Genomic DNA, 16,247 nt, shown 5'->3' with positions numbered 1-16,247 from the left:
TTTATATTATGTTTGTATGAGAAGAGCATATGAAAGTTGGGGCAAGATGGGTCATGTTTGGATTCTCTTTTATCGTAATATTTGGTTGTAAACGTGAGAGCATTTCGGAATTGTATAACCGCTGTTATCACAACTCGTTGTTAGTTATTAAAATGTTGTTAGTTATTAAAAACATGATTAGGAAATAATGTATAATTTGTGCTAATATGGTATCCATCTTATTGTATATGTTTGTTGTCGAAAAAGGTGTAGAAAAGTGTTTGTTTGTTTCGCTATTAAGTTTGATTAACACGTCATTGTCACTGGTTTTGTATTACACAAGAATCGACACTTCTCGTCGTGTAGAATGCTATAGATCGCACTAGATTCTTGTCAGCGTCTCACTGCATGTAAATAGACACGGTATACTTGGCCAACGTCACTTGGCGACCGTGTATAGTATATAGAGCATTCGTATTTAGTACCTTAATATCAATGCTGCCAATCCTACTAATAGTGCGATGGGGAATAAGATGGGACACGCTTCATCCTTTTTTTCGTCCCATTTGGTAGTAAACAAAAAACATTGAAAGATTTATAAAACCGTATTCTCACGACTAGGCCGTTGTAATGCTTAAAACACGATCAGAATATTTGTATTTTATAATTGAGGTATCCCATCGTACCCTACAGCACTATACATTGCGTCTATGTGCAAACTATATTTATACTGTAAAATATTCGAACTGTTAGATAACGCGACTGTTCTGTTGTATTTTGCAAGGCAGTGGAAAAGTAAAGGGTTATATTCAAAACTAATTCCGTGCATTTTAACGACGTGGAAAAGTCACTCTCATTAAATATAGATGTACGGACGAACGTCGCGTTTATTCGACTGTTCTGCAGTATTACTGTATAGTTGTTAGTAGTAGGTGAACGAACGGTAGCAGATTTTAAATGTAAAGTAATATTTTTTAATAAGATACACTATTTCATAATTTTGTTATTATTTGTACATAGGCGTTTATGTGGTAGTTTAGATATAGCAGGGTGAGGAAAGATGAGACACATTTTAGCTCTATTTCCTCGTCCCATTTGGTAGTAAAGAAAGAACATCCAAAGAATTATAAAACCGGATGCTCACGACTGCCATAGATCGTTGTTAATTGTTTAAAACACGTTTAGGATATTTGGATATTATGTGCTAAAGGTGTCCCATCTCCTCCCGCCCGATTATATCATCGGTCTAAGTATGTTATTCGACAAAAACAAGTGGTGTATTTTAGTGATGCGCTGGACAGAAAATGCTCGTATAATCAAAATTACAACAATTTACTGTGCTGAAATAGACTGCGGTTGTTTTAAGAGAGTCTATTTTGTTGTTTATTTCAATAGGTTTTAAATATACCAACCGTAAACATGAGAAGTAATACCTCTGCCCCTGGCTGTTGCTTGGTGTTTCCTATGTTGTGTTACTAGTTTGTATTACATTGTATGTGTATAAGTACACGTATAGTAAGTCGGTGTGTTTTGTAAAGGAATAGCGCAGATGTAAAATAATATGAGTTTAAATTTAGAATATTAAAGTCTTGAACGTACAGTTTATGTTATAACTGTACACTATCTTCATGCTGCTGACCATCAAATTATTGAGGTTAAAAGTTTTCTTGTTGTACTTATATGGATTATTATACTGTGTAATAAAATAGATACCATTAGCTCATAAACCCCATTTTTTTCTATTTGTGTTTTTTTATCTATAAACAACGCTCTTTTAGAGCTATTAGGATTCAGTTTTATAATTCTTTAAACATTCTTGGTGTAGTACAAAATAAAATGATAGGGAGAATGAAAACAAGTACCATCGTACCCCATTACCAAATACGTATACTGTATGTGCTAATCAGTGTCTTGTATACAGAGAATTCCCCCGAGAAAATATACTGTTTTTAAGATGTTTTCTGGTGGCCTTTTGTCTCGAAACTTAGGCCGCAAACACAGGAATAATGCGCCGAAAACAAACACGGATACAAATAAAAGCAATCCACTTAAAGGGAAGACAGATGGAGCCCGACAACGCCGACAGAGATCTACTGACACGAAGTTAATTAACTGGTGCGATGGCGACGGTCGATACAGACGAAAGGTAAGAGTCGATTAACATGGGAATATTTAGTTTTTTCTATAATGTAATGCAACCAATGGTTCGGCGAAGTGGTTGGTGCGCCTGCTTCTAGCCATATAGTTGACGGGTTCGACGCTCGGTGTAAATGTAAGTCACACGGCAGGGAGCGAGATGGGACACTTTTTTATTTTATTTTCTTGTCATACTTGGTAGTAAACAAAGAACAATCGAAGAACTGTAAAGCCGTATCCTCACGACTCTTAAAGATCGTTTTTAATTGTTCAAAACATGATTAGGATTTAGGGTATTATGTGCTACAGGTGTTCCATCTTACCCCATCCTAATGTATATAGCAAAAATCGAGCCATAACATGCACTTTAACAGATAGTGCGAGAAGTAAACTCACGTCCCACTTACACCATCGAGGTTCCTGGAAATGTAAAACTTCTGTCGCCAGGTGGCGGCATTGCTGTGGTCGGGTTCCTTTTTCTTATTGCAGGTAATTTTTGATGTCCAATCCTTTTGGTACAGCTTACGTTTTTGTAACTTTACTTAAATTTCCAAGTTTTTCGGCGTTGTCTGTCAGGTTTTATTTATCAACCCAAAACATGAAAGTAAACTGAGTGAAATAGTTTAAATAGTTCTATTACTAGAATGAAAATATGGACCATTTGTTCTAACCTATAAATTTAAACACACAACTCGATCAGCTGCTTAAATATTCATAAATTCCTTCATTTCCCAGGATCTGTATTCACGTGGTTTCTCCGTACCTGCCTATGCGGGCCAGTCGGCATCGGTGTTGGTCTATTTGTCATTCTTGTGGCTGTTACGTTGATACTTGAAAATCGTAACTCTTCAAGTAGATTGTTCCATCTTACGGATCCGTACACTGAGTTCGCCGTTTCAGCAAACAATAGTACATTGGAAAATTTTCACTGTGTATTTTTATTATTTTTTTGTCATATTTTTTTTTAAACTGAATATCGGTGTTGGTTTAAACGAAACTTAATTTTATGCAACTGTGAAAAATAGATTAATAACCGATATTTCTTCGGTATAAAGATTGGTTTCGAGTGGAAAAGATGGCTCACTTAAATAGATATTCTCCCAAATTTTAGAAATTTAAATATATGACTATATAGTTTTAGGGTAACACCATAACAATGTACTATCGTATTTTCATTTATCATTAAACAGGGACCCGTAAAATAATATTTAAAATAATGATCCATCACGCCCCGTGTGCCATCTTGTCCCAACCTGATATATATAATCTTTTAAACGCAAACATACTTCTGAAGTTACACAAATTTTTAAATATTAAAACTTTAGAACAACCTTATACATATAAACCAATTGTTTTTTTGTTTTTTTCTCTATAAGCCAAGACCAAATCAAAGGAGAAAATACGAACACACAATTGCTTACGTGATGACCGCATTGAAAAGACGTACCCATTTGATATCCGGCAATCCACATCCAGTCTAAACTGGCAAAAACCGGATGGTTTCGATTCGTGTACAAGTCCCATTGCAACAGGTGCATGCCGATATATTGTATTACATTATTTATAACTTTTTCTAAAACATTTCATAAAAACGTCAAGTTATCGACCATACATAAAAATTTCAATATTCAAGAAAATGAACCACTAAATTTAATAAATATTTATTTAACTCGTAAGCTGGCAAGATGTGTTTGAGACACAACATCACAGTAGATTAACGCAACGCAAATTACAGTAACATTGGATTTTTACAGAAGTAAAAAATACCATTAAAAGTTGCTGTCAAAAAATTATAACAATCAAATAATTAAAATTACCATTAAAAAATAACTTCTTTCCTTAACCAAGTTGTTAAATAATTAATCCTTTCGTTACTTTATATTGATTGCTCCCCGTGGGTAGCTAACGATCCAATTAACTTGGTATATAATTAATCCCAGGCGGTACAATCAGAAAGCGACCATCCACACTTTTCCCATGGGACAGAGACATTGTGAGTTCTAAAACTGGAACACCGTCACCGACTTTCCAGTTCCAGCAGTCGCCGGTTTAAACCAGAAATCGGGTTTCTGTGACATTTAACTATATAACGGTATGCCAGTTCGTCTGGTATACTAGCAGAGTTAAAAGGAGCTGTATTTAGATTTAACTATCAAGTTGTATTTTAACGAGAACTGTGTCTGCTTCTTACATGTTTCTATATACCGCGCTTATTATGCCAGCGTACGCTCAGAAGCGTGCATTTTTTCGATATTTCAACCATACAGTGAAACGTTAACAATAATTTTGAGTTTTGTATCAAAAGAGAAGTATATGTTAGCCAGCAAAGGCATACGAATCGTATAATGTCACAATTTTAACGTCGTACGCGCTGTTGTTATACAGTTGTTTTTAATTTATAAAAACCACAAGTTCTGCTCAGATCGTATTTTGAAGTTACCAGATATATGCTTTGAGTTTTCAGTATAGTGGGTTGGGATGATATGGTTGTTGTTTTATTGGGCAGTAAACAAAGAATATTTACAGAATTATATAACCATATATTCTTGTGGCTCAAATTCGTGTGGTAATTGTGAAAAACTATTAGAAAATATGGGAGATTATGTTCTTACGTATTCATCTTACCCAACAATGTTTTCTTAGTTTGTGTTTCAGTGCCAAAAGTTAAGACAAAAAGCGCATGAACTTTTTGTCCTTTTCGAAGCCGCTTAAGTTCGGTATAAATGTCGCTAATTCACCGGCTTTGCATGCGTAGAATACCAGGCCAAAAATTCTGCATCAAAGCTAAAACAAACAAAATGCATGTCGCATTGCCGCAGCCGAGCGTCGTGTGTACGTCAGTTTGCCGCAAACTGTAAACACAAAAATAAACATTGTCGCTTTATCTATGACGGGTCTCCCGACTCGCTATGACTGGATTACGATAAGAAAATGAAACGTCAATTAAAGCTGTATATTTACAATATCAACTGATCGATGTAAAGCGCTTGAGCTCCTAGAAGTTACGTCATAAAATTCGCTTAGTGACTTTTGGGTTATGTCCAAAGTATGCGACATTAAAAAAGATAGCGCATGTTTTTTCGCTCGCAATTCCGCTGTACCCCCACTGTTGTGACGGTAAACAAGCGTAATCGTGTCGGTTTTTACATTCATGACGTAAATGAATACCTGCGGTTCCTTTTGCGGCGTTTTGGCGACCGTGTATCGACCGCTGGATTACAAGGGACATAAGGTAAAACTGATTGCTGTACAGGTACGCCGACGATAGCATAAAATATACGCTCAACATATGAGTATTGATCTGCTGATCGTTATCGTTTGAGCGCCAGTAAAAACAGAGCTGCTGTTTTGTACATGTGAGTTTTGGACTAGAGTTAGTAAGAATTCTAACTGTGCGAGAGAAGCTTGAGGGTAAACACAAGAGTTTGCGTAAACCGAGTCTTACATACGACGTTCGAAAGGAATGAACTCTTGTCTGTTATAAATCGAAGTATAATTTATGTCTGGCGTTAATCGTTAACAACTTTTACTTTATTGGCGTTTACGGGCGCATATACTCTAACGAAAAACTCTGTGTCTAAATTAAAAGTACAGAATGGCATTACGTATTGACTAAGTGAAAAAAGAAAACGATTTAAGACTTTATTGAAGGCAGCATCGTATAGCGCGTGTGATTTCCGCGTTGGTTACTAACTTCTACTCTAGTATTACTATTATATAATGGACCTAGCCAGAAGCATGATGTGTGTAACACTCTGCCAGGAAGTGAGTATGTGCCCAACACAGTGCAGTTATACAGTAAAAGTTAAACCAAACGCGTAAATAACATAAGTCCGCTGTTGAAAACGTTAAGAAACAGGTTTTGTAATTTGTGAAGAACTATGCTTTTCTACAGCGTTTCTGGGATACTACTTTACTGCTACTATACTTTAGGTAAGTCTAAGTTTTCATTAGTTATAACGTAGATTGTAATTCGTGTATAGCAAAACCTAAAACGTGAGTCTCTTAACGCACTATGCATTTTGTATTGCAGGGGATTTTCCACACTATAAAGTGTCAGAAGGACAATTCGCTTATCCGAAATTAATTACCACGGTATGTATATTATAAGTTACGTTTGCTGTCGATTAAGTTTACATTGTAATATTACGGGTTACGTCAGACCCGGTTGCGCTGTATAAGCGTCATAGGAAATGCTTCACTAAGTGACAATAACGTTTATAGTATATACAGTAAGCCAGGGCTCGCGCGTGTACGAGTGCTTCTATTTCTTGCGATTTTCTCATTATCATGTGCCCTTTTTGGACAGATTTCGTTCCCTGAAGAAGCTGTCACGTCCTGCACATTAGACACGGTCAATTTCCCTGATAGAGTGAGAACTGCTATACGGCCTCTGCTGTTCGGTGTACGAATCCCACAGATTACACCACAACGCCACCAAAGGCACAATGATCACATTATCCGATCTGTTCGATCCGTCTCCAATGCAACGGAATCAGTGACAGCAAAATACTTGGATACTACGAGCAGACATGTGGTCACCTCTAGCCCAAATATTTCGAGCACGCCTGCTTACACCACAGCACAAAGAACTGAGATTACCACATTTATACCGTCGGCGGTTAATTCGCCCAGCATTATTATACATACGACAGGAAAACCGGCGCCTATAGTCACTGTACATATTGTACAGTTGTATGATTTGGATCGGGAAACACAAGACCAATATTTACTCACGTTACATTGCGTCAATAGAAGTGGTGTTGAGGTATGTACGAATGAATGTATAACTTGTATTTAACACAGTTGTTATAACACGGATGTTCTGTTTCATGCACCCCGTGCCCGAATCACCAGATTATGTCATTTTTGTGGGTAAATATATTTTTTCAAGTGTACAAGTTATAAGCTATAGTAAAAATATTATATCTCAAACTGATCTTTGTTTTAGGTCGAATTTCCGCGTCTTCTTATCATTGACGTCACGGATATAAACGACAACACTCCAAAATTTGTAACTTCGTCTCTTTCGAGTGTTGTCTCAACCAAAGTTGACGTTTGTAAGTGAAAAACTGGATAAAAAAACAGCTTTATAAAGTGATTAAAGTCGACAGATTGATTTATCTAACCCGACCTTTCAGATACAATATTTTAAATCCTGAAACGTTATAATCCCATGTATTGATCTAGTATTGAAGCTTGTGTCATTGTATTTCCGTGCAGTCGATGCAGTAATGGACGTCAAAGCAACGGACGCAGATATCGGAATAAACGCAGCAATGCGGTTCTCGTCAATCGCAGGCACTGAAAGATGGAAATTTCCGAATTCAACATCACCCGGTAAACGAAATTATAAATAATAATCGATCGTATATGTTATATAACTAGGTTTCGGATGACCTATATCGCATCTATTTAGTGCTTGGAATTGGGGTTGTGAGTAAAGAAGGGTCATATATGATTTTAAGATAAATAAATATAGAGGGGTGTGGTAAGATGGGACAACTTTTTATTCTATTTTCTCGTTCCAATGTGATAGTAAACAAAGAACAATATTATGTGCTAACAGTGTACCATCTTACCCCACAGTGCTACAGATGTTATCCACTGCACGCTATATTAACCTATATACTTGTAATATTTAGTAGGGTGGGGGAGACGGGACACATTTAGCAAATTAATATCCTAATATCCTGATTGTGAATAAAAGGTCTCCCATCTTTCCCAGCACCTTACTATACTTCTATAAAATCCTTGCGTAGTGGTGTAAAGTGTGGATACAGGGCCTGCTATAACATAACGGGGTGCTATAACGTCTATGGACCCGCAACAGCACATTTATACATTAATTATACACACGTCATTTAATATTTTATGAGAACACGTAATACTTCTACAGTCCACGCCACTTCTGCGTGCATGGCGATGCTACCTTCCGGCCAAGTTGTGCTTCTGAATAGACTTACTCGTGACATGGTCATCACTTTTAAAGTGGTGGTGAAGGACATGGGGTCCAGACCGAACGGTAAGGATACGACTTAACTTAAATAAATGATTATCGTAACATAAGTTTTGTTTTGACGTTTTTTTTTTATTTGATTCTCTCACAGCCACCAAAGTTGAATTCGCCATATAGTTTTAAAATCCGCCCAAACTTTCCAATCGTATGTTTTAAACAAACGTTGTTTCAGGGTAATAAGGTTGGGTAATAGGGACTACAACCTCTATATTTATTTATATAGACTTTCTTGTTGTTTGAAGGTTGTGTGTGTGTGTCTGTCTTTGATTTAAGAACCCTAATTGCGAATGTGTTAAACAACTGTCGTTGTCCCGTCACACGAGATTAAATATTATCCCTTCAACTGCGCTCATTCATTCCGTTAATGTCTCCCTTCGAAACAGGTAACCGAGCCACCGCAACAGCAACGGTTTCTGTATATTCCAAACTACCAGTTACCACAACTTCCCAACCTTCTCTGCCTAGCACCGAGCCTGCCGGTAAAGTAAAGTCTATTACCTACTGATATTCGGTATGTGTTCTAATGAGTCCTGGAGTATCTTGTCTATAATAGATCGGGGTGAGATGGATATCTACCCATATAGTCGTATAACACATAATAGGCTATCCCATATTCACTTATCGTATTTTTAACAACTAATAAAGCTCTTTCATAGTTGCGAAGACACGGTTATACAAACCTATAAATATAGTTTTTTAACTTACAAATGGGACAATTAAAGAGCCTGAAAACGTGCATCATCTTACCCCAACGTACTTAAGGTAGAGCAGGTCACTTTCAACTGTAGAGCGATTCGGTTGCCTTTAAAATATATGCTATTATGTTGTGTCCACAAATTAAATTTAAGGATTTCTGTTTTAGCAATCTCTTTAAAAACGTGGGAGATAGTGGCAATCTCCGTGGGTGTGGGTGTTTGTGTTCTATCTGCGGTTGCCATTTTTCTCATTCGTTTGAAACGAAAGAGACGAATACCTCAGCTGACTTTATCGACAAGAGAAGACGGTGAGACCTTTAAGCTGGATTTTGTTTCATTTAAATTAGTAGGAGGAAATGTTTTATTATTGGCAGAGATTCTTGTGGATAGTGAACTGTCGTTTATTTCCTGATTTCTCAAGCGCCGAAGTGTAAACTGAGCAAAGAAATTTAAATTGCAAGCTTTAAAGAGCGTCTGGGAGACATTGAAAAACAAGAAGGTGGTTTAAAGAACAGAAAAGCAGCTTGTGTTTGCCGGAATAACAAGATTGACGCTTGGACCTTGAATTATGTTTTTTTTCTGAACGGTGTTGAATATTTATGGACCATAGCAATACTTTTTTTTAAAGAGAAACGCTTCACGATTTTTCGTGTCATTCTTTTACTCCTGTGAAAGAATGCTGTTTTAATATGCCAGTCACAGCTGCCAGAAGGGCGTGTTTCATATTTAAAGCTCACCCGAATTAATGTAACTTTAACCCACAGCAGTTTAGTGCAGTCTTTTTTTTGTTATTTGACACTGTGTTCTTAAACATATCTCTGTTTCTATATTTATTCAGTTTGTATATTATTTATCTCGCGTCACACGATCCTAATAAAATAATAAAAAGATTCGAACAGCGCACCCGTACGGCAGAAAAATACAACATCAACATTACCACGTGAATTCACTGCTGTAAAGAATTTGGAAGACTTTATAAATTTTGTGAAGTTTTTATTTTACCAATATTCAGTAAGTCAGCAATGTCTTCCTCCGAAGATGAAATGCCAGAAGGAATATCGTTTATGCAAAGTAGAGAAGAAGAAATATTGAAACAGAAACTTGTACAACAGGATTTACAACGGTAAGGCTATAGTTATCCAATTTATTGCTTTGAAATATCAAACCTAATTTGGCTTAAACTGAGTGTTAGTGAATAAATTTATAACCCTAGCCCTAACATGTTGCCTAATTTATTCAATGTCACATAAAATTATTACCTATATCTGAACTGCGTAGTTTTTATGACATGGAGCTATACAGAGAAGACGGAAAAATTTTTCCGCTAGGAAGCGATGACAAATTCGTTTCTCTATTTTATGGGGAGCAGTTAGTTTCACGGTTTATACACATAAGATATAAACCCCTAACCCCTAACCCCTAACCCCTAACTCCTAACCCCAAACTCGTCAAACAAAAAAAACTTGAAAAAAAATATAAAAAAGTATTCCACTGTGCGGGACTCGAACCCGGTAAAAATGAAACAAAGAGAGTTTACAACCGCACGCAAACCGCTACACCACAGACCCGACAACAATAAACCCAACGAAAGAGCGTATATAACCGACCTAATGTGGGAAATATGTTCTTACTAGTGTTTTATGTATTTAGAAAGGTATTTTTATTATTTAATTAATTTGTTTTACACTTATTAACAATTTGTAGTGCTGTTTTGTTCGTTTTTCCGTATTTTTTAATTTAAATTTTCCGCCTTTCCGCCTTCTTTGTATAGTCCCATGTGTTTTTATGTTGTCATATTAACTGAATTATATTTAGGGAAAAAGATAAAAAGAAATTTATTCATCAAAGTCGAGAAAAAAGAAACATTGCACAAAAGGTGAACTGTTGTTCTCATGTTATCAGCATATAATGTTTATAATGTTGGTTATTGAAAGTTTGTGTGTTTAAGTTGGTGTAGTTTAGAAATGCTAATTTTGTCCACGTAAAATTGTAGATGACACTTTTTAACTTATCATGGCTGATATACATAAATAAGTTTGCAATTTTTGAAAATTAAAAACTTATACAGGGTTCAAAGCTCGTCAATACTGTTGCCATTGGCGGTTTCTTTGGCTAAGACAACTAACGATAATCACACCAAACCAGGGCTTAACTACTGGGTTGTCCAAATTGAAAGTCACGCAGAAAAGAGATTCCCTAACCCCCCAAAAAAGTGATAACCCAGAAACTTGGTAACTCACAAGCAGTCATGAGGTGTTTCTAATCTACGGCATTTGGTGCACAATAAACTTGGTAACGCTGGGGATTATTTAATAAACTAATGAAAATCGTTTGGTTTAGGACTTTAGGTAATAGCATAATAAATGGCAAAATTCCCTATCCCACAGTCAAGGTATACCTTGTCAAAGTGACAAGTCGTTCTCAGAATAAATGCAGTAGCCCTTACATAGCTAACCTGTGTGGCTGTGCTGAGTAAGTGCAACTTCTGTATTATGGTGTGGCAGGGCATCGGCAATGGTTTTATACCATGGTGCATATATATTTATACCCTTATGTGGGGATTATTTTAATCGATCCCTGAATTAAAGCAATAGTCGTTTTTCTCTAGGACAATGGGTCCCATATATTCTGGAATCTGGACTAGAGGCAGGTGTGCTAACCCCTGTTGAGTGAGGTCTGACTATTTAAGTCCAAGAAAACTGTTCAAGATTTAATTTTCAAGTAAATTTAATTTATTATTCAGGAAAAAAAGCTGCTGTCAGTTGAACTATTAAAGAAAGCTGATGCAGCAATTAAACTAGATGAAGCGAGAAAAAAGAAGTTACAAGAAAATTCAGACACCCACGAAATTAACAATGAACAGTAAGTATTATGAATAATTAGAATACAGAATACAAAAATAAAAATTACAGTAAAATTTGAGCATTGGAATTCAATTTGGTCCAAAAATGCTCTTGCATTATATTACACAATGATGGTTTATATGTTTAAAGCAAGAAAAGCAAATAACAAAGTAGTATTTTTGGAAAATTCGGATGTTACCTTTTGATTAAGTACGTGTAGGTGTAGCAATTTTATTTTAAATGACAGTTAAGTGGATTGTTTAAAAATTACAACATGAAAAAAACTTTTCAGATCACAAGATATGGAAGATGACAGTTTTGTTAAAATTGCCAAAACTAAAGAGTTTACCAAACCCTTATCTACTGAAGCCGTGAATTTTAAAACAAATCATTTATACAACGGCAGAATTCGCAGAATGGATAATAAGCAACAACAAAATTTAAAACATAAACTGATGGCAAAATCAAGTGAGTTAATTTTGTCTAGTTAAACAGACATACGATTTGCATTTGCACAAAATATAACGCAACGTCCTTTTTAGGATGATACACTTTTGAGGGCTCAAAAGGAATATAAGCGTTGTAAGTGCAGGCCGATTTATTCACTCCAAAAATATATTATTGCATGGGTTGCATAATACATTGCCGCAAGAGTGACAAACTTCACCACCCTTTTTTTCTGGGCAAGAGTGATGCACAGTGTTTTTAAAAATTAGTAGCTGAAGTACGGCAGTCAGCAACGTATACAAAAATAGGCTTTCATTTTTTTGGTGATATTCAGCTAAAGTTTGGTTATTTCTGTGAATCTGTGGTTCGTAACTTACGTACCCCAGGCTTTTGTCTTGCTTGTACCAGGCAGTTGAACACTTGAAACTGTTAACAGTTTATTTCTGGTTAATATAATGACGAACACACCGATTCTTTGAAAAAAGGTGCTAAAAAAAGTTGAACCTACCATTGTGCTTAAATTTCTTTTAAGTGTTGAGTATGGTAACTTATTATTGAAGTGTAACCCAACTTGTTAAATTAGTAAAGAAAAAAAGATGGTTTCATGTTTTAGTTTTTTTTTAAACACCCTAAAAATTCTTTCAAGACATAATAATTGTCAGTGTTTACAATAGTCATAATAAACCTATCTACATCAATGTAATGCAACATACTTGTGGGACTTGTTGGAGTGGAGGGAAAATGGCTTGTTTCGCTTTTAACTTTCGCATTTGTTTTCTCTTGGATCTCACTTTCATATCTTCGAATGTTATCGAAGGTCATATCTATGTGAAAGGAAAATTTGAAATCTGAGACGCAAATTATGTTTTTGAGGTATAGGAAATTGTTCTTACCGTACCAGGTGTCGATCCAGGCAAACGCTTGTCTATGTGCAAGTAACAAAACATCGCTGCAAAAAAAGGTTTACATTTTTTTTAAACAATCCAGGCAAAAACTTGTCAATGAACTATGAGCAAGTTGTTTTAATCCAAAGCATTTCATATTTATGTGAGTGTAAACAGCTGTTATGACACTTTATACCTTCATGCATAATTTAGATTCATTATACCTTGCAGATGTTTTCGGTTACATTGTCAGAAAGATTATGTCTCAAATTTCACTTGCAGGGTAACATCAGATGTTTTTATAACACTGGTGTTTTATAACACATAATACAGTACTGTGGGGTAAGTGAGGACACCTTCAGCACATAATATCCAAATGTTCTGATAGTGTTTTAAACAATAAACAACAGTCAATGGGAGTTGTAGTTTTATAATTATTTTTAATGTCTATGTTTACTACCAAATGGGACAAAAAATAAAATTGTGTTCCATCTTCCCCACCTTACTATATCTTAATTCCATTTTAAGTGACTGACACTTACCGAACTACTTTATGAATGTAGCTCTCCACTTTGGTCTGCATGCCCCATACTTCAAACTTGACCTGCACGAGCTTATACGAGCACATTATGGGAGAGTGACTCTCCTGGTGACAATAATATAAACTTAATGAATTATTCAGTATTCTGAAAATACTTTTGTTTATGGCTGTATTTCAACCAGTCTAAAACTGCAATGCAATTCACAAAGTGAACCCAATATAACTTAGTTACTAAAAATAATCTTTTTAAAATTCAAATTATTTTCCAACAAATAAATGCATGTTTTGTACAATTGAAAAGATAAACGTATATTTGACCGTTGCATAAATAGCAATATAACATCTAGATTTAACTTGCTTACCCTCCAGTTTGGTTTTAGCGGACCTCTGCCTGTCTTTATTGATTTGAACTTTGTACAGTCCTGATAAATATAGAAACAATATAGATTAAGTTGTATCTTAACGACATAGTGAAACAAAGTGGTAAACAACCCAGGCAAGGAAGGTGTTTAATTAAAAGGCAAGCATTGTAGTCCAAAGTTTATCTTACACTAACCTCATCAGCCTTGTAATGTTTATCGGGCACTTTATCATATGCCAAGTCCAAATGTATCACTTCTCTTTTTGTGAATTCTTTAGGGTCAATTTCTTTGCTCACCTGTTAAAAAAGATGGATATTTTTTCAACATCATTAAATAGTGTTTTTAAGCCTTTTGGGCATGTATGCTCACTAAATCACAAAAGTTATACAGTATTGCCTAAGTGCTAGCCTTTTTTTAGCTGACCCATTAGAAAAAGATGGATATTTTTTCAACATTATTAAATAGTGTTTTTAAGCTTTTGGACATGTATACCTGTTCAACCATGAAAGTCTTTGTCCTATAGTATTGCATAAGTGCAAGCTTGAGTCATGCCCTTTAATATAACAGGTCTGTGTTTAGTCACCTTACCTTGGCGCAACTAAAATCATTGTTATGACCATTGTTGTTTTCATATCTTGTCTCTATATGAATATGTAACCTTGGGAGCCAAGGACACTACAAAAAAAATATATTTTTGTATGAAAATTACTTTTAATGTATATATATTTAAACCTATTTCAACTGAACTTACCGTGTATTCTGAAGTCCGATATTGTGCGAGCAACAGAGTAACATGCAAAAAATAAAAAATCAATGTTATTTGTGTAAAATTAAAGACCTCTTATGTCTTAGCAGTGGTCAATATTCTTAACAGGGAAAAATAATCAATAAAGACCCCCCAATTGGAGTACAGGACAAGACAATCGGTGAAATAACACATATGGCCCTGATATATAAGGTCATAATCACTGTTTCATGGTGGCAGTAAAATATGTTAAAAGCATTTAATGTCAGAAGCAGGTATCAAATCTATTGATTAATATAGGTTGAATTTAATACATGCGCGGATGGATTTTAATTTCGATTTTTATTGCACTGGTATCTTTTTCAGTTTTGGCGTAACAAAATACACACGTATCTATAATAGATCACATATTAATTATTAAAAGATTTCTCAGTTGCGGTTGTGTACACGGAATTAAATTCATAACCCTGCCATTAATAATTAATCTCATTTGTATACCTTCATACCTTATACAAACTTATGAGCAAGATTCTTTTAATAAGTATTGCACAAAACAAATACACGCACCAGTTATTGTGCCATGTGTTATACAAACTTGTATGAAATATTTCCATTAGTAAGCATTGTACAAAACAAATACACGTACCAGTTATTGTGTAAGGGTAATAATTCCAAGCTTTTTCCGTGACATATATGCTTGGAACGAAAGATCGTGCCCAGTTTGGAAGTCGGCTGTCAAATATACTTATCGTTAAATTTTATGGTTCCTTTATGTAAAGAGTAATATAACTATCATGAGATACCATATATCAAACAAATGTGGTTGCAGAGAACACATACTTTAATTTGGAAACATACTGGACTATTTTAGCTTGTAAACAAAGCATACTGCAACAACCATAAGAGTGAAACATTTTACAAACAAAATTTCAATCCGTTGTAAAAATAAATATGACAGTCTAGAATAGAGTTAGCTCTAGAAAAATATTGAATTTTATATTGCCAATGAAAATATTGTATGTACTTGTTTAAGTGGATCCTCTTTTCAGTAAACTGTCCATCGCCGTTTTCTTCGGTATATACTGGTTCGTTTTTTATAACTTCAACCCCCTCGCCCGATTCACTTTGCTCGTTACTGTGTCTGTTGATCATATATAGTTGCCCACGCTGGTACTGCATTTGTAAACACGAAATTATCACTTCAGTAATCAATACTGATAAACGGAATCTTACCTCTTCTACACTCAAAGGCATGCAGATGCGATATTCTTTCAGCAACATAGCGTTTTATTTGCAGCAATCAGTTTAGTAAGAAATGCAAATCTACATACTAAGCCTCTCCAAAATGCGGTGGTACTTAAGCATCGATCCTGCAGTACGTTTTGTTTAGACTGACGAAAAATCAAAACCCTGCGAGTATTGCTGACAACTGTTCTCATCAAATACAGTCTGATGGAGCTTTTACAGTCACTACCTGAACCTATATAACCCTTCTGCGAAAGAAGGGCTGCGTAAATCCTACAGCGAGACCGACCTTGTTTTGATAGTAGCGTGTTCATTGTGGCGTGCAATACGTCATCAAAAGCGCGTCCAATT

General features: G+C 35.4%; 4 protein-coding genes across 10 annotated transcripts; 3 read left to right on the top strand and 1 right to left on the bottom strand.

The window, feature by feature from the left end:
• Positions 1 to 1,875: 1,875 nt before the first annotated feature.
• Positions 1,876 to 4,536, top strand: LOC149729944 (uncharacterized). Its single transcript, XM_089885831.1, has 5 exons — positions 1,876 to 2,125; positions 2,490 to 2,604; positions 2,851 to 3,024; positions 3,492 to 3,647; positions 4,056 to 4,536. Exons 1-5 carry the CDS (start codon positions 1,934 to 1,936, stop codon positions 4,166 to 4,168), a joined length of 750 nt encoding a protein of 249 aa, XP_089741957.1. The 5' UTR covers positions 1,876 to 1,933; the 3' UTR covers positions 4,169 to 4,536.
• A 147-nt stretch (positions 4,537 to 4,683) lies between these two features.
• LOC149729943 (uncharacterized) lies at positions 4,684 to 9,719 on the top strand. Of its 5 annotated transcripts, none has more exons than XM_089885817.1 (9): positions 4,684 to 6,048; positions 6,149 to 6,210; positions 6,425 to 6,883; positions 7,067 to 7,175; positions 7,339 to 7,455; positions 8,015 to 8,140; positions 8,518 to 8,613; positions 8,997 to 9,137; positions 9,204 to 9,719. In XM_089885817.1, the coding sequence occupies exons 1-9, from the start codon at positions 5,997 to 5,999 to the stop codon at positions 9,239 to 9,241; spliced, it is 1,200 nt and encodes a 399-aa protein (XP_089741943.1). In that variant the 5' UTR covers positions 4,684 to 5,996; the 3' UTR covers positions 9,242 to 9,719. The 5 variants fall into 5 exon arrangements, with proteins under 5 accessions (XP_089741943.1, XP_089741942.1, XP_089741940.1 ...); XM_089885816.1 differs by having other exon boundaries at positions 9,180 to 9,719; XM_089885814.1 differs by having other exon boundaries at positions 9,177 to 9,719.
• An 11-nt stretch (positions 9,720 to 9,730) lies between these two features.
• On the top strand, positions 9,731 to 15,131 carry LOC149729942 (uncharacterized). Of its 3 annotated transcripts, none has more exons than XM_089885844.1 (5): positions 9,731 to 9,952; positions 10,645 to 10,705; positions 11,573 to 11,691; positions 11,965 to 12,140; positions 14,781 to 15,131. In XM_089885844.1, exons 1-5 carry the CDS (start codon positions 9,852 to 9,854, stop codon positions 14,795 to 14,797), a joined length of 474 nt encoding a protein of 157 aa, XP_089741970.1. In that variant the 5' UTR covers positions 9,731 to 9,851; the 3' UTR covers positions 14,798 to 15,131. The 3 variants fall into 3 exon arrangements, with proteins under 3 accessions (XP_089741970.1, XP_089741967.1, XP_089741971.1); XM_089885845.1 differs by lacking the exon at positions 14,781 to 15,131 and adding an exon at positions 12,215 to 12,831 and having other exon boundaries at positions 9,739 to 9,952; XM_089885841.1 differs by lacking the exon at positions 14,781 to 15,131 and having other exon boundaries at positions 9,734 to 9,952; positions 11,965 to 12,831.
• On the bottom strand, positions 11,539 to 16,063 carry LOC149729941 (cytoplasmic phosphatidylinositol transfer protein 1-like). The gene is made up of 11 exons (XM_089885828.1): positions 15,885 to 16,063; positions 15,676 to 15,824; positions 15,298 to 15,383; positions 14,658 to 14,665; positions 14,495 to 14,581; positions 14,101 to 14,202; positions 13,907 to 13,966; positions 13,546 to 13,649; positions 13,013 to 13,068; positions 12,833 to 12,943; positions 11,539 to 12,545 (listed from the first exon to the last, which is right to left on the bottom strand). The coding sequence occupies exons 1-11, from the start codon at positions 15,930 to 15,932 to the stop codon at positions 12,493 to 12,495; spliced, it is 864 nt and encodes a 287-aa protein (XP_089741954.1). The 5' UTR covers positions 15,933 to 16,063; the 3' UTR covers positions 11,539 to 12,492.
• Positions 16,064 to 16,247: the final 184 nt, after the last annotated feature.

The sequence above is a fragment of the Ciona robusta genome, chromosome 10 (genome assembly GCF_009617815.1).
Source record: "Ciona robusta chromosome 10, ASM961781v2".
NCBI classification, from domain to species: domain Eukaryota; kingdom Metazoa; phylum Chordata; class Ascidiacea; order Phlebobranchia; family Cionidae; genus Ciona; species Ciona robusta.
This window is presented reverse-complemented; position numbering and strand designations above follow the sequence as displayed.